The 27,592-nt window shown below is 52.0% G+C and overlaps 11 protein-coding genes across 11 annotated transcripts; 7 read left to right on the top strand and 4 right to left on the bottom strand.

Moving 5' to 3' along the window:
* Positions 1–338: 338 nt before the first annotated feature.
* On the top strand, positions 339–2,322 carry A1O1_01738 (uncharacterized protein; the record flags this gene model as incomplete). The annotated part of the gene is made up of 3 exons (XM_007722650.1): positions 339–1,400; positions 1,454–1,566; positions 1,620–2,322. 3 exons carry the CDS (start codon positions 339–341, stop codon positions 2,320–2,322), a joined length of 1,878 nt encoding a protein of 625 aa, XP_007720840.1.
* Positions 2,323–2,652: 330 nt separating this feature from the next.
* A1O1_01737 (uncharacterized protein) lies at positions 2,653–5,009 on the bottom strand (the record flags this gene model as incomplete). Its single annotated transcript, XM_007722649.1, has 2 exons — positions 2,653–3,293; positions 3,386–5,009. 2 exons carry the CDS (start codon positions 5,007–5,009, stop codon positions 2,653–2,655), a joined length of 2,265 nt encoding a protein of 754 aa, XP_007720839.1.
* A 715-nt stretch (positions 5,010–5,724) lies between these two features.
* Positions 5,725–10,245, bottom strand: A1O1_01736 (uncharacterized protein; the record flags this gene model as incomplete). The annotated part of the gene is made up of 2 exons (XM_007722648.1): positions 5,725–5,934; positions 5,989–10,245. The coding sequence occupies 2 exons, from the start codon at positions 10,243–10,245 to the stop codon at positions 5,725–5,727; spliced, it is 4,467 nt and encodes a 1,488-aa protein (XP_007720838.1).
* Positions 10,246–11,069: 824 nt separating this feature from the next.
* Positions 11,070–11,555, top strand: A1O1_01735 (uncharacterized protein; the record flags this gene model as incomplete). Its single annotated transcript, XM_007722647.1, has 1 exon — positions 11,070–11,555. The coding sequence occupies exon 1, from the start codon at positions 11,295–11,297 to the stop codon at positions 11,553–11,555; it is 261 nt and encodes an 86-aa protein (XP_007720837.1). The 5' UTR covers positions 11,070–11,294.
* A 514-nt stretch (positions 11,556–12,069) lies between these two features.
* Positions 12,070–13,046, bottom strand: A1O1_01734 (uncharacterized protein; the record flags this gene model as incomplete). Its single annotated transcript, XM_007722646.1, has 3 exons — positions 12,070–12,876; positions 12,929–12,964; positions 13,017–13,046. 3 exons carry the CDS (start codon positions 13,044–13,046, stop codon positions 12,070–12,072), a joined length of 873 nt encoding a protein of 290 aa, XP_007720836.1.
* Positions 13,047–14,158: 1,112 nt separating this feature from the next.
* Positions 14,159–16,126, top strand: A1O1_01733 (uncharacterized protein; the record flags this gene model as incomplete). The annotated part of the gene is made up of 1 exon (XM_007722645.1): positions 14,159–16,126. One exon carries the CDS (start codon positions 14,159–14,161, stop codon positions 16,124–16,126), a length of 1,968 nt encoding a protein of 655 aa, XP_007720835.1.
* A 592-nt stretch (positions 16,127–16,718) lies between these two features.
* On the bottom strand, positions 16,719–18,260 carry A1O1_01732 (ubiquinol-cytochrome c reductase core subunit 2; the record flags this gene model as incomplete). Its single annotated transcript, XM_007722644.1, has 4 exons — positions 16,719–16,814; positions 16,868–17,721; positions 17,774–17,948; positions 18,000–18,260. The coding sequence occupies 4 exons, from the start codon at positions 18,258–18,260 to the stop codon at positions 16,719–16,721; spliced, it is 1,386 nt and encodes a 461-aa protein (XP_007720834.1).
* Positions 18,261–18,939: 679 nt separating this feature from the next.
* On the top strand, positions 18,940–20,796 carry A1O1_01731 (uncharacterized protein; the record flags this gene model as incomplete). The annotated part of the gene is made up of 4 exons (XM_007722643.1): positions 18,940–18,945; positions 19,000–19,056; positions 19,106–19,816; positions 19,852–20,796. The coding sequence occupies 4 exons, from the start codon at positions 18,940–18,942 to the stop codon at positions 20,794–20,796; spliced, it is 1,719 nt and encodes a 572-aa protein (XP_007720833.1).
* Positions 20,797–21,679: 883 nt separating this feature from the next.
* On the top strand, positions 21,680–22,022 carry A1O1_01730 (F-type H+-transporting ATPase subunit epsilon; the record flags this gene model as incomplete). Its single annotated transcript, XM_007722642.1, has 3 exons — positions 21,680–21,711; positions 21,765–21,879; positions 21,939–22,022. The coding sequence occupies 3 exons, from the start codon at positions 21,680–21,682 to the stop codon at positions 22,020–22,022; spliced, it is 231 nt and encodes a 76-aa protein (XP_007720832.1).
* Positions 22,023–22,460: 438 nt separating this feature from the next.
* On the top strand, positions 22,461–24,869 carry A1O1_01729 (uncharacterized protein; the record flags this gene model as incomplete). Its single annotated transcript, XM_007722641.1, has 5 exons — positions 22,461–22,536; positions 22,584–22,651; positions 22,706–22,834; positions 22,889–23,122; positions 23,175–24,869. The coding sequence occupies 5 exons, from the start codon at positions 22,461–22,463 to the stop codon at positions 24,867–24,869; spliced, it is 2,202 nt and encodes a 733-aa protein (XP_007720831.1).
* A 565-nt stretch (positions 24,870–25,434) lies between these two features.
* A1O1_01728 (uncharacterized protein) lies at positions 25,435–26,493 on the top strand (the record flags this gene model as incomplete). Its single annotated transcript, XM_007722640.1, has 2 exons — positions 25,435–25,652; positions 25,701–26,493. 2 exons carry the CDS (start codon positions 25,435–25,437, stop codon positions 26,491–26,493), a joined length of 1,011 nt encoding a protein of 336 aa, XP_007720830.1.
* Between the last annotated feature and the right edge of the window lie 1,099 nt (positions 26,494–27,592).

The raw sequence follows: 27,592 nt of genomic DNA, 5'->3' as shown, positions 1-27,592 counted from the left end.
GCCCCAACTCCCTCCTCCTTCTCATCGGATTACCTCCATCATGACGGAGGTCACCTGGTCCATTCTGATTGCAGCCGGGCTACCACACCGCACCGTTGGCCTGTGTAAGGTACCTTCAGATTTCCTGCTTCTGTTCTCCGTCTCCTAGCATCAGCACTCGAAAGTCCAACATGACATCCACACCAGAATTAGACGTTGAACCAGGCTCTGTTGGTGTCAAGTACGATGGAGGTCACCACCACCATTTCCGCCATGCCCATGCCCAAGGAAGGCGTCTGCTAGAGTTCGTGCATCCCCACAGCGGGAAGACACTACACATTTGCCGTTCTCCCGAGCATATGGAACAAAAGAGAACCGAGCTACTGCGCGAGAAGACAGTTGACGAGTTCGATGTGATCCTCCAGGGCTCGGCCGAGCATCTGCAGGCCATCAGAGATCTGCACGCCCACCAGGAGGCCAAGAGGAACGAGCTGAAGGAGCGCCATGGAGATGTCTATGCCAACATTGAAAGGGTCAAGTCCGAATTGGACGCTCTCGCGGCCGAACTCCATCAAGTCACGGCCCACGCCGTCTCGCTTGATGCCTCTTTCGACCGGTACGGATATTCCGCCCATCTGAGGACCAAAGACGACGTCTCCGAAAGTGCCTCCTTCCACAGCGGTCACCCGTCCGCGAGTGACAAGCACAACGACCGCACCACCGACGGGCTCAGGTTCATTCGTCGTCCCACCGTCCGTCAATACTTTCACAAAGGCCTGCTCTGGAGATCTGCCAAAGCGGGGGAAGTCGCCTCGTTCGAGCTCTTCGTCGACCTGGTCTATGTTGGCGTGATAGACATCGTAGGTGAAAGAGCGGTCGAACATCCGGGCGGCTTGTCTCTGCTCCACTTCGTCATTGTGTTTGCCATCGGTTGGAGAATCTGGTCGGACTTGATGTCTATCATCAATTATTTCGAGATTGACGACATCTTTCAACGGCTGAACGTCATCTTCTACCTCGTCTGCCTGTTTGGCTTCACGACCAATATCGCCTACGCTTTCGAAACAACGTATACCTCGGTCGTTGCCTTCTACATTACCCAACGATTGTTTGCCGCTGTGTGGTATGTCGGTACGGGCATCATTCTGCCGAACATTCGAGGCACCATGGTGACCATGGCCATTCTCGTGCTGATCTCCTGCGCAATCTGGATCGGAAGTATTCATGTCGAATGGCCTAATCAACTGGCGTTGATTTTTGTAGCCCTGGCATTTGACGCATTTGGCGGGGTCTTCTTGATCTACCTCGTGAAGAACGCGGGCCACAAGACGTTCCTGAACGCCATCGCCAAGTACTTCGAGTTCTTTCCCGCCATCAACATCGAGCATCGCGTTGAGCGCAACAATGCGTTTGTGTCCTTGGTACGCCACCCTGCAGACTGTGGTCCACATTCGAAGCTGACGCCAGTCCCTAGGTTTTTGGCTACTCCATCCTCACCATCTTGTTTCAGTCAAGAGCCTCGTTTGGGATCAACGCTTTTTTCGGCAAAGGTGTCCTTGGTCTCATTCAGGCTTTCATCTTCAACTGGTGCGGTTTTGTAGAGCTCTGCGTCATAGGCCGCATACTGATGTCCCACATAGGATCTATTTCGAAATAGATGCATATCACATCCACGTCCACGCCATCCGACGACACGCCGTCAGCAGCACCGTCTGGATAACCGCTCATCTTCCCTTCATTATGGGATATGTCCTGGCGGCATCCACTCTTTCGCGGCTCGTCCTTGCCCACGATTGCGCCGATGCCAATCAGGAAAGCCTGGGTGAGCATTATCAAGAGCTAAGCGAACCAGAAGTCGGCCAAGCCCTCCGATGGTTCTACTGCTGCGGGCTAGGGCTCGCGTTGATATCGATGGCTGTCATCTCCTTCTGCCATATTCACAAGCGCCTCGCCAATGCCCGGCTTCGGAAACGGCCACGCCTGGCCATTCGGGTCGGGGTGGCGGTCGTCATCATTTGCCTCCCTCTGGCCGACTCGCTTTCTTCCTTGGACCTCATCTCCATCACCACCGCACTGGTCTTCTTCGTCCTTGCCCTGGATCTCTTTGGCAATTCCTGTGAGGGTGATGGTTTCTGGACCGGCGGCTTCGGCGCAAAGGAGAAGAAGGATTGCGTCTACACTGCCAATTGCAAGATGGGAAGAAAGCGACGGCGAGAGTTGGAGAGGGCAATCCAGAATAGGGAGAAGGTGTCTCTGACAGACCTGCTGAAAAGAAGTTCAAGCATGGGTAGCGTGGAGAGCGAGGAAAGCAGAGCGGAGGGATGGCACGGCGGCCACTATTGAAAACTACCGTATGCTACGTGATTCATGGCCTCTTACCATCATTCTCGAAACCCCCGACAGCCCGCCGTGGGATTAAATACCCGCGTGTACAGCTTTTGACATGTTTCAAAACTCCGTGGTGGAAAACGAGGCTCCTCCATCAATCGTACGTACGAAGTCCAAACTGGTCCGATGGAAATGACCACAACGGCCTCCATGGATGCCAGTTTGAATGAGACATTGCTGACGTTCAGCGTGGAGCTGTTCCTGGTACGCCGACATTCATTCGCACACAACATTCATCGCAGCATCCCTCCCATCCAACAAGTGTCATGCTCCTGCAATCGGGCTTCATTTGGCGCCCGGCTTTGCCGCCTTCCGGCCGGGATCGTGTCCCTTGCCTCTGCGATTCGTATTATGATGCGCGTCACTCCGCGCCCGCCCGGGTCTGGGCAGTTGCGAAAAGGGATCTCCGATCTGATTTCTCAATGTCGCCGTGCTCGACACCGAGGTGGTGAATGGAGGTCTCTTCAAGTTTCCATCGCGATCCATGACGTGTTCAAGCAGAGGGTAGTGTGGTCTACTGTTTTCCCAATAGTTTGGGATGTAAACCACCTTGGGCGAAGCTTTGACCGTCGCGCTCTCGTTCCGGGGCCTTGTGACGCTGCCCTGAGCCTGGTGCTGGCGCTGATCGTCTGGTTTAAGACGGGGCCGTCCCGTCGCGGGCTGGTTGCCGCCAAAAGCTCTTGCATGCGACCGTTTGTTGCTCGTCCCACTGGGAACACCGGCATCGACCGGCTTGAGGCTCGAATCCTTCGATGCTTTGGCCGCATAGTCAGATGGTTCTCTTGAAGCTGATGCGGGGGAGGCATGTTTCTGCTGGTGGCTTCTCTTGCACGGCTCCTGATCACAGGCCTCGGCTAGCACGTCGTTTGTGCCGGCTTCGCCTCGAACGATGTCGCTGCGTCTCGACGAATGGAGTTGCTTGGCCGCTTGCTCGTTAGCATCTTCTCTCATAGCAGCTGCGTCGAGATCCTCAACCTCGGGCGTGGGGGGGACCGTCGAGCCCTCCCTGCATGCAGACCGATTTCAGAGCTTGAGTCTGTAGCATCTTGCGTCGCGTAGTTGCAAGTCCCTTCGTCTGGGGGAGGTAGACATGCCGTCAATGTCGTCTTTCTTTTTGATTCCTCTCTCTGCAAATGTGTGCAGCGTCCTGCTAATGATTCTTCCGGCTTTTTGAGAGCCGTTGGGAACGCTGGGGGTGCGAATGCGGCGGCGGTGCTCCATTCAACGGCTTTTGTTGACTTTAGTGCGGCCCTGGGGGTGTCTGGATCTGTATCAAGGGTCACGAACCGGGCTTTTCGAACTGGGGTTTGTTGCCCTTCTGATCTGGTCGGCAATCTGACTCGTGCACACCGGGGTATATCAAGGCCTGATTCAACCGCATTGGTACTGTTCTCATTGGCGGTCAATGTCCTCGTTTTGGGCCTGCACTTTGCTTTAGTCACATTCTTCCCGCCTCTCGCCGGATCGCCGAGCGGAGCTGCTTCCTTCAACATTGTCGATGAAGCCATCCTGTCCGCGGTCCGCGGTCGCTTTGTAGAAGACGCAAGTGGAATTCTGGCCACTGCTGCACCTGCGCCTCGGTCCTGGGTGCGCTTTGGAGCACTGACGGGAAGACATTTCTGCACTTTCGGCCTCCTCACCGTGCGGTCTCCGGTTGACAGTTTGTGGGATGCGGTTGGCTTTATAGTAGACCCAGTTGGGGCGGCGCGGCTTTTGCCCATGATCCTGCCCATTCCTTGAAATCTGGCTGTGGCTGAGCGCGTTATCTTCACTTCAGGGATCGCAGCTACATCCGAGTCTGGACCGTCGTTATCCATGGCATCGTCGTCGATGTAGTCCTCGCCGAGCTGCTCGAGCAGCTTGTCGCTCCCCTGGACGTCAACCTCATTGAGATCGGATACCGAGGACATGGAGGTCATATTGTCCACTGTTCCAGTCGTCTGATCCTTCGGATCTGGAGTCATTGCGCGGTTTATTGCTTGGGCAAGCGAAGACAATTGTGGCATCTGCACCGCAATTCCATCCGCCTCTTGTGAACCTCCTTGATCTCTCAAGTGTCCTCCGTCTTTCTCAATACGCGAATCGCTCTCACGCTGTCCACTGCTGGGGTCAGCCATGCCCTGCTCGTCCGTACTGTTGCTTTCGCTTGGTCGCTGCTGGAAGGATTGCTGGGATTGAAAGCTTCTCCTTAGCCCTCTCTCCACAGCGCTCAGTCTGGGCGATTGTTTCAAAGTGGACGCCAGTAGGCATCTCCCAATCCGCGCCTTGGCGTCGGCTCTCGTCAAGGGACATGAAAGGTCATAATGAAGACACTGGGCCACCCACCATGGATACGGAGCCCTCTTGGTAGGCATCAGACCTTGCCTGGATGCAGGTTCCGGGCCTGCGAATCTTTCGGGGAAGACGCGACGCTCCAACTCGTCAGGTGGTGCACAAGCAAACCACTGACGACCATGGTCTTGCTGTATGCCTATTTCGAATCCCATCCTGGGGCTGTAGCGGAACTTGGAATCCCGCATGAGACGGCTTATAAGGAGAGCTTCCAGGGCTTGAAAGTCAACTTCCTTCCCCAGAGTCCCTTGAAGGAGCTGCAACAGAGGGGAGCGGTTGAAAACAACGGTCTCTCCAACAGGCCGGTCCATCGTCAAGCTATGACAGGGTCTGCAATTGACAGTCCGAAAGACAACGAAGAGAGGTGCATTGTTGACAGTCATGCAAATGGAAGATACCGGCGTTGCCGCAGGGGACGTCAAGTGATGTGGCTGTCACCGATTTCTCAATTTACGGTGACCGTTCAATCGCAGCATCCATTCTCTCCGTTGATTTGGGCTGGGAACGGGCCTTGGACAAAGCGAACATTCGAAGCGTCGTTGTCGCCGGCGGCCTGTTGAGAGGCTGATGGTCAGCCTCATGACTCAAGGAGACGAGCACTGGGCATAGTATGTACCTTATTCCAAGAACGATGACTGAGAACTACAGGTGGACAAAGACATCAACGCACCTCTCGTGACGTGGATATCCTCAATTGAACTGGAGCTTCAGCGACTCCCCAGCTATTTTGGCTACGCAGCCTTCCCAGGGACGGCGGAGACCTGGTTTCGGCAAACCCCTTCAAATCCCCCGAATCGATAGCTACCACATCTCTCATCCGAAGAACAACTGCGTCGTGGAGGCTCATGCATGTTTTGATGATAGGCCGGTCCACGGTCACAAACTGCAGACTTAGCTGTACCTCACTCACACGCCAGTGCTGAAGGAGAACCTCGAACTGCGAAGCCAGTCACCGTTTGGATGCTTGTTCCAATGCGCGAAATGAAAGCACTGCCCCCTCCACCATAGTCCCCCAACATCCACAACTCAAACACCTTGATTGATTCCACCATGTCCCACAGCGCCCAACAAAGAGGTTCTCATGTCTTTCGCCTTCTTCGAAACAATTGGCATGATCTGCAGTGCTGGGTCTCTTGGATCTCGCTCGGCAATTGCCATATACAGACCTTCAATTTTCTGAATAAGCGAGCTCAGCAGGGCCGGGGCGTGCTGTGCTAGGTCGGCGATCTCTGGGTCCTGAAGTCCAGGCGTTAGTGTCAGCGGACGGGCTTTCGAAAACAGTCTACTTACGGAGAGGTCAACAGCATTGAAGGCAGCAACAATCCACTCAAGCCGCCGAGCGGTATTAGTTGTCAAAGAATTGCCCACTGTGACGGCAATGGAGAAGGCAATGAGCGGAGATACATCGGTGGCCAGGTATTCAGGTGTAAAATGAATGAAGAGCTTGTCGAACAGCTCCACTGGCTGCGAGGACTGTAGCCATTTGATTGAACCCTCCTCATAGCGGCCCTCATTCATCATCTGAGAGATCTCTTCGAATTCCAGTTCCTCTTTGGTCTTCAGCTCCTTGGGCGTTGGCCGACCGATGGTCTGCGGGGATGGAGGTATGCGCGCGGTTGATACCTGCTGCGACGTCGTCGACGTGCTACTCTCCCCAAGGAGAGCAAGTTGTCGACGATCCTTAAGAATTTGGCCCTGGAACGCGACTTGGGTATCGGACATTTGCTGCAAAGTCTCTGCTGTAGCCTGTAACACTTGACCAAGTTTCTCCAGCCGACTCATATCGTGTCGTCTGTCATTTTCCAACTGGCGGATCTCTTTTCGTAGTCGAACTTCGACCTCGGATGCTGCCTTCTCGGCGGTCGCAATGGCAAGGCTCTTGAAGGCTGGCACGACTTCCTTTTGCAGAATATCCGCAAGTTGATTTTCGGTCTGTTTGGAGATTTTCTGAGAAACTGTCTCTGCTATGGATAGACTGATTCCGGGACTCTGCAGTGCTGCACTGAGAACCACAGGCAGCTGCGCACCGAGCTCGCGGGGGACCAATGACTGAAGGGAATTCGCAACGGTCTCCCCAACTTGACTGCTTACGGCTTGGATGGTGGCACTCGTCAACGCCGGAAGCATTGATTCATGCAGCTGCGCAGCGAGTATGCGGGATAAGGCCTTCTCGACATTGTTCGTCAAGGTAGTGGAGACCAGTCGAAGCAGAGCTTCCTGACGTGCCACAGAGGACGAGTCTTGCACAACACGATCGTTCTGAATGTTCTGATACAAGACATTCAATTCTTTGCGGAATTCTGTCGAGACAACACGCTCCACCTTCTTAAGCTCCTTGGCTAGCCACTCGTCCGCAACGCCAACTGTAACGGCTTCAGATTTGTCGCTAGCCTGTGGAGCAGAAGGAGGCTCATTGGCAGCAACCGTTGGCATCGGCTCATGTGCCGGTGAAGCGGTATGACCCAAATCAAGCCGTACATCTGTCGGCGGCGATGCAATTTTGGATGGCGACGCTGTGCGTGAAGATGTTTTCCCAGGGCCCGTAGTTTCTGAATGTAGGGCAGATTTCTTCTTGCTCTTCTTACCGTCTTTTGCCATGGGAGAGTCGCCGTTTGGAACAGCGGAGTAAGGTTCGGCAGCGTTACCGAGGACTTGCGAAGGTGTACCTTTGGGGACGTCTTGTCGATCGGATTGGGCAGCCTCTGCACGTTCCCCTACAGAACTGCCTTTCTTCCCCAGCTTCTTCTTCGATGTTTTGACCGACTGCTGTACCTCTTCCGCAGGGCTCCTACTCCGGTTGCCTTCCTCAATCACACTTCCGAGCCTTAATTCTTTCAACGTCACCATGCCCTCCCTAGCTGCGTCAATGGGGCGAATGACTTTGCTATCTGAGTTCCAACCGAGGTCTTCTTTCGTGATGCTCAAGCAGGTGACACCTTTAGAGTGCACAACATAAAGTTCGAACAAGGGGGTTGTCACATCGACGGCTTTCTGTGCCTCCGTTGTCCTATAAATCGGCAAAAGTTCCACACTCCTCAGCTTGCCTTTTCCTGCGAAAGAAATCTCCCGGATTCCACTCATACAGGCAGTGGAGTCGGGTCTGGGAAGATCAGGATCCTTTGTGGCGATACGCTGGATGTAGGTCGCCTGGGCCAACGATGAGCTCAGAGTATACCGCGGAGCCGATAGATGAATGAAGAAGAGTGAATTTCGAGTGGGGTGTCCAAGGACGATAATACCACTATTGGCATGGTAATTGACGCTGCAAATGGCATCTGTCTCATTCTCATGGGGGAAGTTCAACTCCTGGACGGCTTTACCGAGGGCAATGTCCCAAAGTTGTAGGGTGTGGTTCTGTCTCAGCCCGACAAGAACGTACCGCTGAGGTCCTCCTTTGACGTAAGGGCGTGCCTTGTCCACGAACAAAACGGAAGTCGGCCACGATTTCTCGGCTGGTGATGCTGTAGAAAGCGATAGTAGGGGCATGTCAACAGTCATACCAGCAATACGTGCCGATGTTGCAGTGGACTCGTCGATGAGTTTTCTTATGTCCCAAAATCGCAGTCTGCCTGTCTTGTCTAAAGACACAATCAAGCTGTCATCCTCGCTAAACGTGAAATCTTTGCCAGCCTTTCCCGTGGCTATCTGTAGTGCTCGTTCTTCGAATAATTTGTCCACGTCAACACGACGATTGTCGTCAGTGACACCATATCTTGGTGACATTGCAGTTGCGGGCCAGATAAGGTGGATTGCTTTGCCCCGGCCGATAGCAAAGAATTCGGGGTGACGCGAACTCCGTTTTGCTCGAGTCTTCAGCACGCCGCCGGCGGCGTTCTCATCGGATGGCGGATACGGGGGAAATATGAGACTTTCAGAATCAAGCTCGTCCTTCTCGAACAGGTCGTTTCCACTCCTCGAGATTGTGGCATAGTACACGGCGCCACTGACACCGGTCCCGAGCACAGCCTGATCGTCCGAGGGAGCGCCAGTGGAAGAAGTGGTGCACAAGGTGACGTTGAAAATTCGGTCGTGGGAGTTTTTGAAGACCTGCCTATCGCTGCCATCATCCTGTCTGATAATGCGCATTCCCCCATTCTTGACAAGTGCGTACGTGATGTACTTTGAGGTTGCGGCGGCAAGAGAACGATCGAGCTGATCGAAGTCCTTTTTCAAGCGTGAGATTTCCATTACTCCGTCATCTCTGATGCCGACATCAGGAGCTGAAGGAAGCTGCAACGTAATAGAAACAAATGGTTTGATCGGGAAGTTATACACAGGCACAACTCTTGGAGAATCTTTGCTCGGTAACTCTTCCGCATCTTCCCAGTCATCCCCGCCTTCGACCTGATTGTCCCCAGTCTTTTCAGCCTCTGGACTTCTGTGGATTCGTCCCTCGGCAGACGCCAGAAGCGGTACTGCACCACCTTTTGCGACTTCACCATTCTCTCCCGCAGCAGGCTGGGACGGGGCATGGTCTGGTTTGGCTGGTGTGGCAGCTCCGCCACCAGCCTTCTTCTCCATGTCCGACGCAGAGAGCGATACTTCTCGCGACATTGTGTTTGCCTTGGTTGCAGACGGTAGCTTGGGAGTAAGGATTCTTCTTCTGGCAACGTATTCGGGAGTAGCGAGGCCAGAATGTGCATCCGAAACTTGATCCTCTCCGGCCTCGACACTTGTGCGAGGAAGTTCGACGCTGTTCGCCGGAGCAGTACGGTCTACTTTTGGTGTTTGTGAACGGGAGGCGTTCAAGGCTTCGAAAGGGTTGGTGTATGTAAAAATAGACTGACTGTGGCTGGAATGGTTTGCTTCTGGTCGCGATGCTGCAGAGGGTGTCGCTTTAGAGCCGGGATCTAAGCCAAAGAATTGGACCGGCGAGTTTGCCCCCTTTCTTGCCGAGGTTGTCTGGTCATGGCCCATTTTGTGCGACTTTTGATGTTCTGTACCTTCACTTAATACGGATTGTCCTCCTGGGGTGTTGAACGCGTGCGACCTGCTGAGCAGCTTGAGTAGAGCATCTTGAGACGCGTCCCTAAGGGAATTTAATGGTGGCTTGCCACCATCTCCCTGATCGTGCAGATCGAATGCATGTTGCTGCGTCGCTCCCAGCGTAGATGGCGTAGGGTTCATGAACTTTGCCACCAGATCAGACGCGGACACGGATGTTTCATGGGCTACTGGCTCTTGCGCAGGTGGCGCTTCAGCTTGAGGCGGACGTTCCACAGGTTTGGCGGAAACAGTGGCTTTGGTATTGCCGCTGGGGGCAGACGAGGGTGAAGGACCGAAGTTGAGGAGATTCAAGAGAGACTGGGCTGTAACGGCCGAGCCAGATCCGCTGCTGGTAGCCATCTGACCGTGCTGGTTCTCGTTAGGCACTGCTCTGAAAGATGGAGGTGGGCTAGGAGGTGCTGGCAGCGTTGCAGCAGGCTGAGGTTGTTGGCGGTTGGCGGTTGGCAAATTGGCACCGCTGGAGTTGTGAAAGAGCGTCGGAGGATCGCGAGGTTTGGGTTTGAGGTTGGCAAACAGAGCTTGGAGGTCGTTGGTCGACATTCTTCCAGTCGGTCCGAAACGACAAGCTACTACTGGTGGTCGAGGGCCTTGGAACCGAAGGACGACCAAGACTACCAGGACCAAGCTCAAGGGCAGGAGCTCTCTTGCTCAGGATGCTACACCTGATGGGAGAAACTGGGGTGAAGGATGAATGATGGCACCAAGTAAGTGTGCAATACCTCGCAAGTGAACAAATACAGAGGTTGTGTTCAACGATAAATTCGTGAACTGCGGGCGAGGTGAAAGAAGCTGCGGAGGCGATTACTAGTAGGTAGTATGGGTTGACCTAAGACGCCCACTTACTACCACAGCTACGTACCTACCTACCTAGGTACCTAAGGTACTAGGTTACTAGTACCTAGGTAGGTACCGTAGTTGCTCCCTAAAGTACCTTAAGGTACCTCTAGCTACCCTACCCACTGAGTTATGGTACCTACAGTAGGTAGGTAGGCACTACTAGAAACTGAAATACTCGTCTCGCACCCCCCTCCCCAAAAGTTTTGTAGGATCGTCATTATCATGGCATTACCTTAGATAATCACCTTCTGGATTGACCGATTGGTCACCAGCCGAACGGGCCCATTTGCCCATCACGACTCTCGTTCTGTCTCTCAATCCGCAACTAGTAGGTACCTAGGTACATACATACCTTGCAAGCCTTCCGTGCTCGCAACCTCCCACACAAGATCCCGTTGCAAGTGATTCTTTGTCAGGCCTGCTACGATGTACTGTTTGCGAAGGTGAGAAAGCGTTACCCTCTTGCTGGAGATGGGTGGCAGGTGCTGACACTCGAATATAGTTACCTACCTTTGCTGCTCCTCCCGCTACCGCTGTCGCTTTCACCGGTTCATCTCCTCCTACTGTTGGTCCTGACCTTCGTTCTGAACCGGCCTTGTTTCTACTGCTCCTTCCTCCTCGTCATATTGTTCGCAAGCTCCTGTCACTGGTCCAGTCGCTGTTTTGTCGACTTCAGCCTGCACGGAGAAGACACACCCTCGATCGCCTCATGGTTCGTTCCCCGCTTGTACACCGCCGCCGATGGTGTAGCAATGGCAAGGAAAGCGGACGACACGTCCCAGTTCGGTGATTTTCTGGCGGATGTTACACGCAGCACCGTGTACGGTATCGGTCATCTGGTCAAGAATTCGGCATCTGGATTCTTGAATGAAGCATACCAGAGCACGCAACCTGCCGCGCCTTCGCCGCCTTCCACATCTGTAGCCGTGGGCTTCGGAGCCCACTGGCTTAGGTATTTACTTGGTCGAACGGAATGGACACTACCATGCGTCGGAATTAAAGTGGTATTGTGACATCGAAGTCGGGCGCTGAGAGTTCTTGCAGTCTGTGACTCGTGATATCTCCCTACACAACTATATATTGAACTCCCTGGCTCACCTTGGAGACTCAGCTGGATGTAGGTACCACAGATGCACTTAGTTTCGTCGAAGGTGCTCAATGGCTTACCATCTATTCTAGTCTAGGTCAAAGAGGCCGCCGTCATAGTAAATCAAGCTCGGCCATAGGCAAGAGCACAACTCGACCGTCCCGTGTTCCACGGAAAGATCAAATGATATGATTTGGAACTTGGAAACAAAGTGCCTTCGGTACACATTTCAAATGCCAAACGCTGCGTCAGAGTCATCAAGCAATGCGCTCAACTCCTTGCCAAAGCTGTCAGCTACTTCGGCAACAGAGGCAGCGCTCCAGCGAGAGTCCATAGCTGGCTGCGCCAGACGCAACATGAAAATTTCTTGTTGCGAACGCAGGGTACTCGTCTCTCGATCTGAGTACGATCTGAACCGATCCAGCCGTCTTCCAGCGGAATTACTGAATAGGCCAATCGTCTTCCGTAATGGAGGCCCAGAACACGAAGACTGCAACAACACTGAGTAATGTAAACAGGGTTTCGAAGAGAGCGCCGTTGATTTTGCCGTGAGTGGGATTGCATATGTGGACAGATATCACATATTCGAAGACCTGCCCTATAGCGAAAAGGAGGGCAGCCGTGACCAGATAAACCATTGGTTTTGTCTCTCCAAGGACTCTGAGAACGAGGATTGATTCCAGAACAAAGAAGAAGAACATAAAAACCAAAGGCACCAGCTGGTAGAGCACGTAGAGCGCAATGTTGCGATGTGGCGGCTGCAGTGAGGAATTCCAGTATCCAGTCCATGAAAAGGCCGTATCGAGCGCAATATAACCCGTTCCAATGAACAGGGCCAGGGCGCTTCCTCCGATTAGTCCTAGTGACAAAGGTGTGCCATCGTCAATGAACTGGTATCCAATCAGGGCGTTCATCAGCAACAGCCATGTTGTTGCTGTGATGGCTGCCAGGTGAACAGCCGTGAATCCCTTCCGCACGTCGTTGTCAAGTGGAAAGCCACCAACGGTGAAGATCTCGCATATCTCGATGACCAAGAAACCGAGCAAGAAGAGCTGCATCTCCCGACGACCAACAGCCGCTGCTTTTCGTTCTGCTCGCCATAACAAGAATAGTGTGACCAGTATCGCAATCCCGCAGAGCAGTATTGAGCCTAGATTGGCAAGGTATCTGTTATTACTCAGAGAGATCCCGCGAAGGACACAGCCGCCATAACTGATCCCCGGAGGTTGATTGTTATGTGTGAGAATCTAGCAAAAGTTAGGGAGAGGAGAAGTAAGGTCATCGTTCGAGGGGACGCACGTTGCATATGGGTAGCGTCGAGTCGCGACAGAAGTCCTGCGAACAACACGTCAGTCGCTTGTGGAAAAATCGACTTCATATCTCGTACTTGGAATTTTCCAAATTGTGTAGACCCCATTTGTCGGTCTCTTGACGAAGCGTTGTGCTCGACTGCAATCGAACAGGAGGCTGGCTTCGACGAACAACGCAGTCAGATCTTTCGAAACACCATGTACGACTGAGGTCTCGTTGGGTGCGATGGTGAAATTGTCTGCGCGCAACGGGTCTGACGACTGCTCGGTCCAGGAGAGTCGAGAGTATGTTGGTTGGATGGGGTGGGAGAGATGCGATATTCTGGGAAAGTCCTAGTAAGCAACGCAGGAAGAGTGGCAGGGGCAGCGGTGGGGTCTGTGGAGCTGCAGTGCATCAAGTAAAAAGTTGGCAGGGCAGACTGGTTGTCGGGGTCGACGAGTCAGATCGTAGCCGCAAGGTGGCAGCGGGAAGCCTGCTGTAAGTGCAGATCGCGATGATGGGGATAGTAATAGGGTACCTTGATTGTATATTCATCCAGTAAGGGTGATGGTAGGCCCATACTAGACCTACCTAAAGTACCTATTATTAGCGTGGGGTGGCGGTGCAGGACTGTAAGATTAATCGTATCTACTACTACTACTACTACTACTACTAGACTGTTACTGTCGGCTAGCATTGTTTACCTAGTAGTAGTAGTAGTAGTAGTAGTAGTAGTAGTAGTAGTAGTAGTAGTAGTAGTAGTAGTAGTAGTAGTAGTAGTAGTAGTAGTAGTAGTAGTCCAACTGAGCAGATACTAGTAGTAGTATTAGGACTGACATACGTACTAGTAGTACTAGGTACTAGGTGAAGCCCTTCGGCAGTTTTCCGATATTGATCGACTTTACTACTAGTACCACGTTAGTACATAGCAGTAGTAGTGGGTGATATATGGTGGCACCAAAGCGACCATCCTCAACTCGAAGCACAGAATCATCGCGATACATTTGTTCATTACCTATTGACTCCCATGTTACGCTTGCACATCGGACCATCTCGGACACGGCAGAAGTTGGCTTAGTACATGCATTCGTCACTCTCTCTCGGCTTTAGTTGAAGTCCCTTAGCAACCTGCAAATACCAGTGCGCCCATCTGCTCTGCCGTACGGTCCCTCGTTAATGAGCTCGTCAGCGCATCTTTGAACTCCTCCTCCTTCAGACGGCTCTGCATGTTTCGTCCGCATGGCTCAGTCCCCGCTTCCGCATCGGTCTCGTCGCCGGCCCAGTCTTGAATCTAGAGCTCGCCATGCAGACGATGGGAGTGATTCTGATAGTCCAGCTCCACCGAACCCCCGAATTCGACCCTCGCGCGCCGTCCGACGGGTGGAAACATACAGAGAGTCAAGCGATGAGAGCCCGGCGCAAGCATCTACTGTTGAGTCTGAAGCCTCGTCTGAAGAGGTCTTCCTTTGCAGAGGCACGAGGTCCCGTCCGGCGAGGTCAGAAGAATCAGTCCATTCTTCGCACACCAAACCAAAGTTCACGTCTACTGGAAGACAGGCACCAGCAGGTTCATTCAGTTCATATAAGCGTCGGAAGATACAAACCTCAAATGTTCAATTCAAGCCGGCTGCGCACTCAGAGATCATCACGCCGTCGCCCACTTCGAACCAGCGCTTTCTGCCCTGGCAACAACTTCCATATGAAGTCCTCGCGAGCATCATGAAGTATGCTGCCTATCCGCTGTACGGCCAAGCGTCTCGCAGCAATCCTTCCATCAACTGGCTTTGCTCCACTTCGCTACTATGTCGATCATTCCACGAGGCTTGCATGGCTGCATTGCTCTACCGCCCTCCCCTGTACCCTGCATGGCGAGCTCACGGCCTGATGCGATTGCTCAAAGAGGACCCTGCCACCTTAGTCACAGACTACAAGAGAAAGATTCACTATCTCGACATTGAAGTCAAACAGCTTCTCCTCAGAAAGAGTGGGATTTCCCTTGACGACCTTCTATCGCACACTCCTCTCGTACAGGGTATTCGCCTGTATTCGAACCATGATGACTACAACACCCTTATCTGGGCGCAGCCTACCGCCCAAAGACTGAACTGGTCCTATCCTCCGCAGATCTTCGAGCGTCTCGACAAAGATAATATTAAGATGAGAAGCTTTGAGTGGAACGGGCGGTTCCCCACCGCGCTGGAAACGCTTGAAACTGCAACGCGTGTCCATGCAAACAGCTCCTTTAGTCACCTCCGTCACCTCGCTTTTCTGAACCTTACGCTCCCGGAAAAGACCAGTGAAGCCGACGTTGTCAAAGCTCATAGTCTGCTTGCTGGAGCACTGAACCGTCTAGGGGAGCTGACGAGTCTATCGTTCCGGAACTGTGCAGTGCTCGACGACGTTGCCACCATGACGCTTCCGATTGGTCTTCAGGACTTGGAGTTTTCGCACTGTTCACGTCTGACTTCCGAGGACCTAGAACAGTATTTACGGCTAGGTGGCAGCTCTCTGCGGACACTCAAGCTTTTTGGAAATCAGTCCATGTCTCTGGGTTTCATGGCCGGGTTTCGACAATCATGTCCCCGTTTACAAACACTCGAGGTTGACATGCTCTACATCGATCCAACCTCTTATCGTGATCGAGATCCTCTCTATGACGAATTGTTGCCCAGTGGCCCTCCCAGTTGGCCCACTGACCTCGTTACCGTATCTGTCGAGAATCTACGGCAGCTGTCTGCGGCAGATGCGGAAGAGTTCTTTGCCTCGCTTGTCGATTCTTCTGAGCATCTCCCCTATCTCAGGACACTCAACATCAAGGCAATTTTGAAGGGCGCTGGCTGGAGAGACCGTGCTAGACTGAGGAAGACGTGGTTGGCCCGACTCCAAGATGTCTTCCTTAGCTCGGCTGAACCCTTCGTCACGAAGATTTCGTCCAATACATCGCCGACGGTGTCACAACGACAGAGCAGCCGCATAGCCAATACCCAGTTCAAGAAGTCGAGTATCAGAATGAACGCCTACGAGAGAGATGCCACAGCGCCAAATCCGGTCCAACCTCGGTGCGAGATTGTGAATCTAGTGATATCAGACCAGAGGCCTGCCCAAGACCAGTTTCATGAGGACGACTTCTTGGACGATGAGCCCAGTGATGATGGGGAATGGAATGGTCGTGATACGGAAACTCTTTCTACTGGTTATGCATGGTGATATGGCAGTCTCCACCACTCTCAACGCCGTGATGTCTGTTACGGCAACTGGGGCCCCTGATCCCGATTTCAGTACCTTAATCTATGCTAAGCGATCATTTTAAGCAGACGAGATACACTCGCAAATGGAACACTTGTCTTCGTTTACCAGCAGGGAGGGCAATCATGATCCGTCCCGCCCAATCGATAAACCCCGTCATCCCGATACAAAACTCAGGTTCATCTTAGGAACCCGATGCTCACAGTAACTGTTTGTTGCAAGCTCAAGACATGCGACATCGTGAACCTGGGTCGGCGTAGAAGTGCTCACGTGTAATACTGGATTCGTCACGCCAACGTCGCCTTTTCATTGCTCATGCTCGAGACCATCTCTAATACAAGTATGGAAAAGGATCACTTATAGTCCACGGTCGTTGTATTTGTCGCCTTCGGAATACTTTTGCTGTTATTTGATCCATTGCGATACAAGACGTACTTCTCGTGGGAATATGTACGGTAGGTAATCTCGGATGGGGTATTGTTCCCACGCCATCGTTCTGATATCTACAGGTTTTATAGCATCCTAGCCTAATTGAAACAGCGCATTCCCTCCTTTAAACAGTCAGACCTATCTCGGAGGCATATGGCAGGATGAATAAGTCTCCAACTGCTGACACAGACGCCTTCGAATCGAGTAGTTGTTTGGCCGCCTGGATGTGATTAGCGTTGAGACACACAGTGACTTTCATGTTTGGAGACTTACCGCTTTCACCTTCTCCCCAGTAACCTTGTCGATTGCAGCACCGATCTCATCAATCTGGAACGCTTTACCTTGCGTGATCAGGCCAGACCCGGTAGCTTCGAGGCCAGCATCAGTCTGTTGACCGGCTTCGAGGGCCTTGAATTTCGCCAATGCTGTCGCTTTTTTGATGTCCTCCTCTGCAACGTCGCCCGCGGCGACCTTCTTCAGCGCCTCTACTACGTTGCTGCAGGCTTTCGCGACGTGAGACGCGTCTCCAGATATGGTGACATACAGAAGCCCTGCATCTGAATAGGCGGCGTGCTGAGTAGATACGTGAGCCTGTGGGAAATCCTTGGCAGCTCGAGACAGCAAAGAGAAGCCTGGAGACCACTTGATGCTCGACTCTCCTCCAAGGAGCGCCGCAAGGACCGAGATTTCCGGCTTGAACGACGATCCAGCTGTGAACGAGCTTGAACCCGGGAAACCAAGAACCATCACGTTTCCTGAGTTGTGTGCAATTCTTTCCTCGCCACCATAATATTGCGAAGAGGGACTCGAGAGGTCGAACACCTGGGAGCCATTTCCAGCGTCGGTGAAGAATTCGCCCACCCACTTGGATAACTCCGAGTGGCTTGCACCGTTGGCGACCACGGCGATATTGGACCGGGCATAGGCAGCGCGGCTGAACTCGGCGATCGTTCTGGTGTCAAGGTATTTTGAGATTGGCGTCGAAGAGGTTGGATGCAATGGCTCGCCCAGCCCGCGGTGAAAGGCAATGGCGTGCACAGAGTTAAGCGCAAGTGACGACGGGCTAGCGAGAAGGCCCTTCTGCTCAAGTTTGAGAACACGGACCACCTCCTCATCGAGCTCGTGTGCTATGTTGAATTAGACATGATCAAACGCCGATCCGGTATAGGGTCTACATACTTGTGTACCGTGTCTTGCTTATTATTTCTCCCAACAACTCTGTGAAATATGGCAGGTCTTCGCGGAGGAATTTGGCTCGAAGGACGAGGTTCTCGCGGGAATGGTAGGCAGACAGATCGCCACCCAGTAGCTCGGATTCGCGGGTAATGCGCAGACTCGATCGCTTGGTGGTTGACTATCGACGGTTAGCCCAGAGCGTCATCCAAGCCTGCAGCCACAGTCGAACCTTGAAAGCGAATTTCTCAAGCACATCTGAGAGCCCGGGAAGGGGCTGATATCTTGTGCCGGCTTTGGCGACCACAGTCAAGGTCGTCGTAGGTCCAGGCAAATCTCTGCTGGCATATTTGATGCCAGAAGAATCCCCAGTCTCATATTGAAAACTGCCGGAAGCTGCTGCGGCCAAGCCTCTGCGCTGGAACGAGGCAACTGAAACCTGACGGCGGGTAGCTTGCAAGGCTCTTGAGCCCAGCGAAGCTCGAGAAGCCATGGTGAAAGCGGTATCTGTAGCTAGAGGCAATATGGTTGCGGTGCGTTTGCTGGACGAAGGAGCTACCTCAGTATGCAGTGCAAGTAGTAGTAGTGCAGTGGATGGAATCGAGCGAGCTGCAGTGGAGGTGCAAGTCGCGGAATTGGACGTTCTATCATTGGCGGGTACTACGGGCTAGCCTGCCAAGCCCTCACACTCTTTTCCAACTTGAAGCCTCTTTTCTAGTACCTGTAGATATTAGTACCTAACTACGATACTAATATACCTGACTACCTTGTATAATCCTCACTACCTACCACCTAGTACTACCTTAGTTTGGTAGTCCTACTATAGTAGTACTACTAGTACACAGATCTTACTTCTACTACTAGTAGTACTAGTAGTATAGTTAACTCTATTACATCCTAAACACTTTTACAAGCACCACATTCGACATCAGCTTTTGGTCCAACAACAGCAGAGAAACCCTGCGCGCTTAGGTATTCATCTCTTCCTTTCTTGAACAATCCTGAACACCTATTGTTTACTCGTTGCTATAACTCGCTGTTGCTTACTATAGCGGTTAACACACCTGGACAGACTCGATCGATGGAGTAGACACAATTTTAGCCATTGTCTCTTCCCGATTCATCTCCCCCACTTCCCTTCGACACCGTTACTAGGTGCAGCTGCAACAACCATGGAGGTATGAGGCGCTCATACACAACGCCCAAGTGCGGCAGCGCTGACTCGTGGGCAGGAACTTTCACGGCTATGCTGCCTTGCTGTCGAAGATGTCTACGGCGGATTTCTCGCTGTCAGTGTTTCCTACATGTTCTCACTACACCACTAACCAACCTTAACAGCAAATTTTCCAACACTTGATCCAACAGGGCAGGCTTTCTGTCAATCAACTCGCACAAAGATGTCGGCTTCCTTTGCGCCAGGTTAAGGCTGGAATAGCCGCTCTGATCCAGCTTCGTTTGATTTTCCACTATACCACTCCCGACGGCCTGTCGACCTATCAAGCGAACGTCCACAGTGCCTACAATCTCATTCGAGCTGGCAGAATCGTCGAGCTTGTTGCCAGGAGATATGGTCCGGCCGCCGCCAAGATCATGGAGCACCTAGCCATCCTCGGCTACGCCACCGCAGACGAACTGGAGGCACACGTGTGCGAAGACAACGTATTGACTACCTCAAAGGACTCTGCCGAGTTGACGAATGGACATCATGAAGAAGGCGTTTTGCTTGGCGGAGCGAATCCGGAGGTCAGAACCAGTTTTCGCACGGCCCTGAAACATCTCTTAGACGACAGATTCATCTCGTCCGTACGCGACGCCCATTTCCAATCTGAATTCGACGCTCGCCAAGATGTTGAGCGCCATTTACAACATCTTGGAATGCTTCCGTCTGCCAAGGGAAAGAAGATTCAATCGGATATCGACCATAGGGTCGATGTGGAACTCGAGTCGCGTCTGGACGGCACGGTCTCGTCCGCATCCATAATGCAAGACTTTGAGCAGCGGGATTCGAACGAAAACATGACCTACAGCCAGGTATATCTATCCACAATTGTTGGAGTGATGCAAGCTAACTGCTATGGCACAAGCCTATGCTGTGTATTGATTATTCTAACCTGCTTGCCGCCATACGCAATGAGAGGGTAGCATCCACTGCATACAAATTGTTTGGCCAGCCAGCCGCACAGGTGGCGCGAGCAGCTTGTTCGCAGGTCGATGTCGATTCTGGTCCTTTCAAAATCCAAAGCGCTACCTCCGCACCAATACAAAGACTCAATGTCTCCCAGATACGCAGCAGCATGGCTGAAGAGGCAACACAAGAGACCCTAAATGAGGAGGATGCTGAGAATGGCTGGCTTGGAGAGTACGCCCTCAATGGTTATGCTGATCCGCAAGTCAATGGCGCACAGCATTATTCACAAATTGATCAGCATTTGGCAGTACTGGCAGAAGGTCCCTTCTCCTTTCTCTCACAAGAACCTGGGGGGGGGCAGTGGCTGCTGCATCGGTCTAGGTTGAGCAATTTTCTGCGGGACGGAGAATTGATGAGATTTATGGGCGAGAGCTTGAGCGGACCGGCTCTCAGAATCCTGCGTATGCTCATGGATAAGGGGAAGCTAGACGAGAAATCGTTGCAAGAAATTGGTCTGTTGGGCGCAAAAGAACTTCGTCAATGCTTGGCTCAGTTGCAGCTGATGGGGTATCTCGAGCTCCAGGAAGTCCCCCGGGAGCCCCAGCGACAGCCCAATCGCACAATATTCCTATGGTTCTACGATGCGGAGAGGGTTCGAAAGGTGGTTCTTGGCAGACTCTACAAAACTATGGCACGATTATTTCAGCGCTTACACCTGGAAAGGGAGAGATTGGCGTCCACCTTGAGCAAGGTCGAGAGGACTGACGTGCAGGGGAGCGAAGAAGAAATGCTTTCACAAGCCGAGCTCCAGGTTTTATTCAAGTGGCGTCAAAAGGAAGCTTGGTTTATGACCGAAATCAACCGTTTGGATGAATCCGTTGTCATCCTCCGCGATCTTTGAATATCGAACTCCGGGTTTCTCCAATAAGGCCGTTCGCGTCCCCTGGCCGGCCAAAACTGCCTGTTTGGGGTGACTGCACAATACAAACATGTCGCGTCCGTGGCTTGCGTCGGCAGCACGATCGGTGCTTCCGCTGCAATCGTCTTGCAAGTATGGGAGACCAAATATGACGTGTTCTTGACGGCGACACCGGCAATACGAGTTTCAGAACTAAGCGGTCTTACGCCTTGGGCTTGCGGCATTGCACGCATGGTGCCTAGCTGAGTCGCGATCATGGGTTTCTAGAGGAAGCTCGGTCATATCCTCGATTCCAAGGTTTCTTGATCCTTTGGATGGATGAGGCTTGGTACCTCGTCCCGGTGTGCTACTGTCTACTGGGCTTCGCGTCAGAGGTAGAACACCAGTGCTAGAATTGATCGGCCTAGACAATTTAACGACTCCCTCGACATACCAATTGTCACAGCCATCGGCTCGCTTTGATACATGATCGTCAACAATTATGGGAAAGGCAGTAAAGAGAAGCGATGAAGTTAAACATTCCAGCTTCTACTCTGGGATAGGTTAAGGTACCTTAAGATCAGGTAGTCCTACACTGTAGGTATCTAGGTAGGTACCTAGCCAGCCAATCATAGTATACCTAGGTAATGTACTAACAGGTAGTACTACTAGTAGTACGAAGTAGCAGTGCCTTGTCTGTGGCGGTGTAGTAGTGGTTGGCCTGCAACTTTCTGTAACGTATCAAAGTTGTTCCGTTCCACTCCTTGGCGGACGCTTCGGCTTGAGCTTCAAGTTCCGCAGTTGCTCTGTTGAAGTTCCTTGTCGAAGTTGAATTCGACAGCTTTAACCTCAGACTTCCCATCTTCGCAATCATCCAATTCTCAAGATGGCCTTCGCTTGGAAAGCCGCTGGCCTCAGGTATGCTCACTGTCTATTTACTTTCCAGCAGGCCGGGCCACTGATATTCGCAGCTATAACCGATACTTGGCGATTGCCGCACGAGTTGTCCGACGATCGCTGAAGGAAGGACCTCGACTTCACGCCGAGAGGAGAGGAGAGATGGACCTCCGATTTGCGAAGTGGCAGGTGAGTGCTACCCCAGGCCGTGGTCCGCATCGACAAGTTCACTGAACTCAATATGGTAGAATGGCAAACAAGGCGAGAACATGAGCTTAGGTGCTGCCAACGCAGACGCGATGGCCGAGCACGCAGCACAGGAGGCGAAGTAAGGGACAAGAGATATCCATGGCATGGTAGGAGCACAGCAGGAGGTACGCTGAGACATACAAGAACTGTGCGACTTGATCACTCAGAACCAAAAGCATAAAGTCCTTGCGCAAGGCACCAGTGGTGGTTCCGGATCCGCAGAGGGAGTATGCACAATTGTGAAATCAAATATCATCTTGAACAACCTGAATCTTGCCCAATGCTCTACTTGCTAGGTACCTATGCATATAATAATGCCGCATGTGAATTCCTTCAATGCGTCAATGGTTCGGGCGGGCATTCGTTTTGTAATCAGTTCTTGCTTACATGGCGTGGGATTACCGCCATAATCAGACAGATAATCTGTCCACTCACACCTGTCTCTATATTTTAGATTTCCTAGTCTTCTTTTAACACCGACTTCAGATCCGTTGGACCTAAGCAAGCAATAGGCCAAGGTCATGGTGTCACCACGAATCCTTCATCCCAATGTACAGATAAGCGATATCACTCGACAGTTTCGCGATGCGGCCTCACGTTGGTGTGCAGCAAATGTCCACAGCTCATCTTCTGACAACTCGTAGGGTTACAACCCGGGAGACTCATTAAAGATGAGCACTTCACATTATTCGAGGCCGTCAGCGCCTTGGAGGTGAGACGCTTGCGAAGAACTTTAAGCACTGTGACTGATCATATGGTATTGCAGATTGGAGATCCCAAGATGGACAGCGGAGTCCTCGGCTCCGACCATGACCTCGAAGGAGATCTTGATATCTCAACGAGCGCGTCCGCCGAGGAAACGATATGGCTGATGGATGAACTGATGTGTCGTGAGGTATGGTTCCCGTTCATTTGGCGTACTGAATGAATATTGCTTACGATCTAGAAGGTCGCATGGCATATGGGTTACCCTCTATCACAGACTCTCTTTACATCGGTGCATCTTGAAAGACTGTTGTGGCCAGAGCCGAAGCAACTCTCCGAAGCTCGATTTGACCGCGTCGAGTCATCTAAACCACGCCCTCCATCACTCATTTCGGATATTTTCCAACCGTTTTGCATTGGTCTAGTCAAGTGCTGTGATCTTGTTCTGTCGACAATCACGAATACGCACTACTACGAAGTATGGTCCCAAGATGCAAACAGATGTCGTGTTGCTGACCGTCTGCGTCCAGGAGGAAGACTTTGCAACACAGATCTACAACAGGCCGCTACTGCATGATTTTCCTGTTTCAGAAGTGTCTACACTGCTCCAAAAAGCACGCATGTGGCTTCAAGCCAGCAGTTTACCGCCAAAGCTGAGTGACGCTTTGAAAGCCCGATTAGATCTACGATATGCTCTTCTAGGCCTGTTTGAGTCCCCCTCAAATAGCGCAGGGAATATAACGGAGCGTCTGGTGGGAAGTATTGCCACCATCGAACAGATTGAATCGTCGGCAGCACTTGGTCGCCCAACCAGCAATGAAGCATTTACACTGAAAATCCAACGAAAACTGGCGAGTAATGTACCACCTCGTCCAATGATTGCCATCGAAAGACGTAAAGCGTTCGTCTTCCTGCGACAGCTGATTACTGATACGCTCATGGCTCTTCAACTGCTCAACATTACCTCCAGTGACGATTTGCTGGTTGTATATCAGACATTCATGGCGCAAAACCCGCAGCCCGCTGTCTATGTCCGAGCTCTCCTCCAGACATTCCTGACCTACAACCATGCCGTGTTAGGCAAATTCGCCGTCAGGGATTTCATATGGCAAGACATCCAATCTCTGGTCCGACCTACTGTGTCACCGCTCGACCGTAGTACCGAGTTGGGCTCAACGACAGCCGTTTCACAATCTCAACTGTATTCACAATTGGATCACTTTATCAGTCGATGCAGCCAGTCATTTCTCGACCTATTCCGAACGTTTTGCCTGAATCGGTGCCGGGTAAGACGGACGTTATGCCATGCTGTCCTAGAGTGGGATCAGCTTCAGGCTGATGCCGAGGAGATCGACATCCTTGCACAGTCTGTGTGCCAGGAAAAGCCAGTGTCATATCCGCCTGGGGAGGAAATTACTTTCTCATATTCTCTCAGCAGTTGGGTATATCATCATAAGCTCGTGCAACTTCGAACCATTGTCCACATGGGGTTCGAGCTGTCGATCTACGCTCCACACGAACTTGCCGGCATGTGTTGGTACCTCTCCTTCCTCTCAAGCACTCACCTTTCACATCTAGAGCGAATCGGCTTCTTCGTCTCTTCGCAGCAGCATTCGCAGCCCTCGTCTCCAGATGGCGCTCGAGCAACCCTGCGGAAACTGTATAGGCAATTCACATGGCTGAAGGCCACCGAGGCTCTAGCCAAGGCTTTGCATTGTCTGCTCGTCGTCCTTCAACGACATGGTCAGTTGGCAAATCCAAAGCCGGCCTACGCATCGCATCGTCTGAGATACGAATTGAGGATGCGACCATTCATGCACTTATCCGTCCCCGAGCCGATAAGTGTTGGAGTGGCTCAAGAATTGTCGTCCCTGCAGAAAAATTCTGACCAAGCCATACTCCAGCAGGCGTCTCAGCTGAGCCAAATAGCAAGAAAGGCATGGGAAGAAGTCCTGAAGGAGAAATGGAGGCTATCGGCCACCCAGGAGGCTGGAGACTCCACGCAAACACACTCCGAAACCATGCAGTATTCCACGGTGGAAAGAGAATGGACACGGGATGTGCAAAGCTCCATGCGAGCCAGCATCGGCGCCAGCATTGCCATCAGCACCCTGACGAAAGCTTTGCAAGAAAGCCGGATCAATGCCGTGAAAGCAGAGATACCGCCGATCGGCCATCGAGATCGGTGGCATTCGTCATGGCCGGTGCCAAAAATCTCGATATAGGACCAGGTCTTTCCATCGGAAGAGCCTCCAAATCGGTTCATCTACTATTCTCGTCCAATTTTTCCTCATCCTACCGCAAGCCATGTAGAGCCGCATTTTTGGTTTGAACTATGCCAGCATGTCCTCGCTGCTGTTGATACAGCCTTTCTTGCACCTGACCTCAGTGCGGCGACGTAGTGTAGTAGGATGATTGGTAAACTGACGCTCATGTTGGACTGCGTAGCCTCATCTCACCTTATCACGTGATGTGTATTCACTGAGGACGTTTTCTTATGTAGTGAATAGAGGTAGGCTACGCGTCTATATATTCGCGCAGCCTACGCTCTCTCCTCCATAGTTTTTACCAACTGAGAATTTCACTATCTGCCTGGTTCAAGTGCTCAATGGCCCTACTACCCACCGCAGTGTTCAAGTACCTTAGTACCAGTAATAGAACTAGTACCGATAAGAGGCGCCAAGCGCCGATTATGATCTCCGGGTGGCTGTTCGTAATCGACCCTTTACAACAAAATTTCTTGCCCCTTCAACACTTCCTTTTTGACCTGATCATTTTACACCAGCGACGATGGCTTCTGCGTACAAGTCAGCGATGCGCTCTGGCGACTCGCCCGATACGGATGACACAGGATCCGTGTCATCAGATCCCAGCAGCAATACCGTTCGGGCCGAGTCACCCAACGACAGAGAACAGTCTGGAACCAAGCAAAAGAACAACATCTCACAGTTGCCGCCTGAAATGCGAAATCGCATCCTGATGTTGACGTCTCGTGGAGTTTCCTACAGGTTAGTTAGGTGACCTTCTGTACCAGACGCGGGCCTGACCTTTTTAAGACATCGACATCTCCTCAGCGACCTCCACTCACTACTCCCTCACACCTACAAGGACACCAAATTAGATACCAAGTCATCGAACAACTACAACTCTGCTCTTAATGGTCTCGCCGACCTTCACTCCTGCAATTATGTGTTCTTCCTTGAAGCCCGAAAACATGGTCAAGATCTGTACCTATGGCTGGCACGTGCTCCCAATGGACCAACAATCAAGTTCAGCGTGACAAATGTCCATACAATGGCCGAGCTTGGCTTTGGAGGAAACTGTTTAAAGGGTGGAAGGGGTATTGTGGTATTCGATAAGAGCTTCGATGAAGAGATTCCAGGACAGGAACACCGGTCTCTGCTGCGCGAAATGCTGCGGGGTGTCTTCTCTGTGCCGCCGAGGGGCGTGCGAGGGTTGAAGCCATTCATCGACCGGGTCATCGGCATATATGGACTCGACGGCAAAGTCTGGATACGCGTCTACGAAGTCCGCGAAACTGACACCGAGAAACCTAACAAAGAACGTGCAAATGGCGCCGATATCTCCCTGGTCGAAGTTGGTCCACGTTTCGTGCTCACTCCCGTTGTCATTCTTGAAGGCAGTTTCGGTGGCCCGGTCATCTATGAGAACAAACAGTTTGTCAGTCCAAATCAACTCCGGAGAGAAATCAGGGTCCGCCGAGCTGGCAGGTACGCCAGCCGGCAAGGGGGTTCACAGGAGCTTGCGGTCAAGCGAAAAGCATTGGAATTGGCAACGGGTGCGCCGAGGAGGGCATCAAGCCTAGCAAACGCTAGATTGTTTGGATGAATCCGATGGTAAAGCAGGCTGCATCAGCCATCGGAGAAGACAAGGTCAATCTTCGACAATAGCCCAACGTCAGCAAGTTCCATCCACGGTACCTGTACAACAGATTTGTTCGTGCAACTAGTTGGCACGCATGTCTCTGGCCGCGCGACTGCATCGAACAAACTCTTGAGGCGGTGTTGGCGGCACAGAGCACGGAAGACCCCATCAGTCAGGCTCGACACGGGTCGCATCTTCAGCGAGTTTCCCCATACAAAGGCGATCCCGGTGACAGCGTCTGTTGTGCCGGTCGTTTATATGAGAATGGCACTGTCCCTGCCTCGAAATTGGTAGACTTGCGCAGCTTGATGCCGTCTCCTACCTGCCAAATTGAACTTCAACAAAACGGTTGTGCTTACCTAAGCCGCCGGCTGCTGCCACAATGCCTGTCCTTGGAGGCCGATGCAAGGCGGTTTAGCACACATCAGCCATGCAGCGAATCAAGGTTGGTCCGCGGAGCCGCTTTTTGCGTGCATGATGGTGTACTTGCCTTTCCATATGCTCAGGAATGCATTGGTAGCAGAAGCGTTCACGGACATACTGCAATACAGTATATGCGATACCACATGAAGTCCTTCAGCGGCAGGCAAGTGAGGATTCCATCAGGCGCATTAATACTCATACAATGCCCAACCGATGATGTAGCTTCGAACTTGAGGGCCCCCCGTTCATAGGGAAACACCAATGAGATTCAAAGAATGGCTGCTCTCGTATTGTGCAAGTTGTTTGTTAATAGAGGTTGTTTTTTTTGCCAAGCTGTCCGTTATATGTTAGGTATGTAGATACATTGTAACTCGTAGTTGTGTACTACTAGTACTAGGTAGTATGTTTATTACATGTATGCAATAGACTTACTTTACTAGTAACTCCATTTCACGCTATCTTTATCACTTCCCGTGAATCGGCCTCCTGAGTATATTACCGCTAAGAAGTTGGTCTCCCTTCTGTCACAACGACTATACTTGAATTCTCAACATGCGATGATGACCATGAGGTCTGTCAAAGACCGGTGCTCCTTGCCGGGACATTGCATCCCTTTTCGCTCTCAAGTGCGATGAGCGTG

The sequence above is a fragment of the Capronia coronata genome (assembly GCF_000585585.1).
Source record: "Capronia coronata CBS 617.96 chromosome Unknown acBCG-supercont1.2, whole genome shotgun sequence".
Taxonomy (NCBI): Eukaryota; Fungi; Ascomycota; class Eurotiomycetes; order Chaetothyriales; family Herpotrichiellaceae; genus Capronia; species Capronia coronata.
Note: the sequence above shows the minus strand (reverse complement) of the source record. Positions and strands in the feature narration are given on the sequence as shown.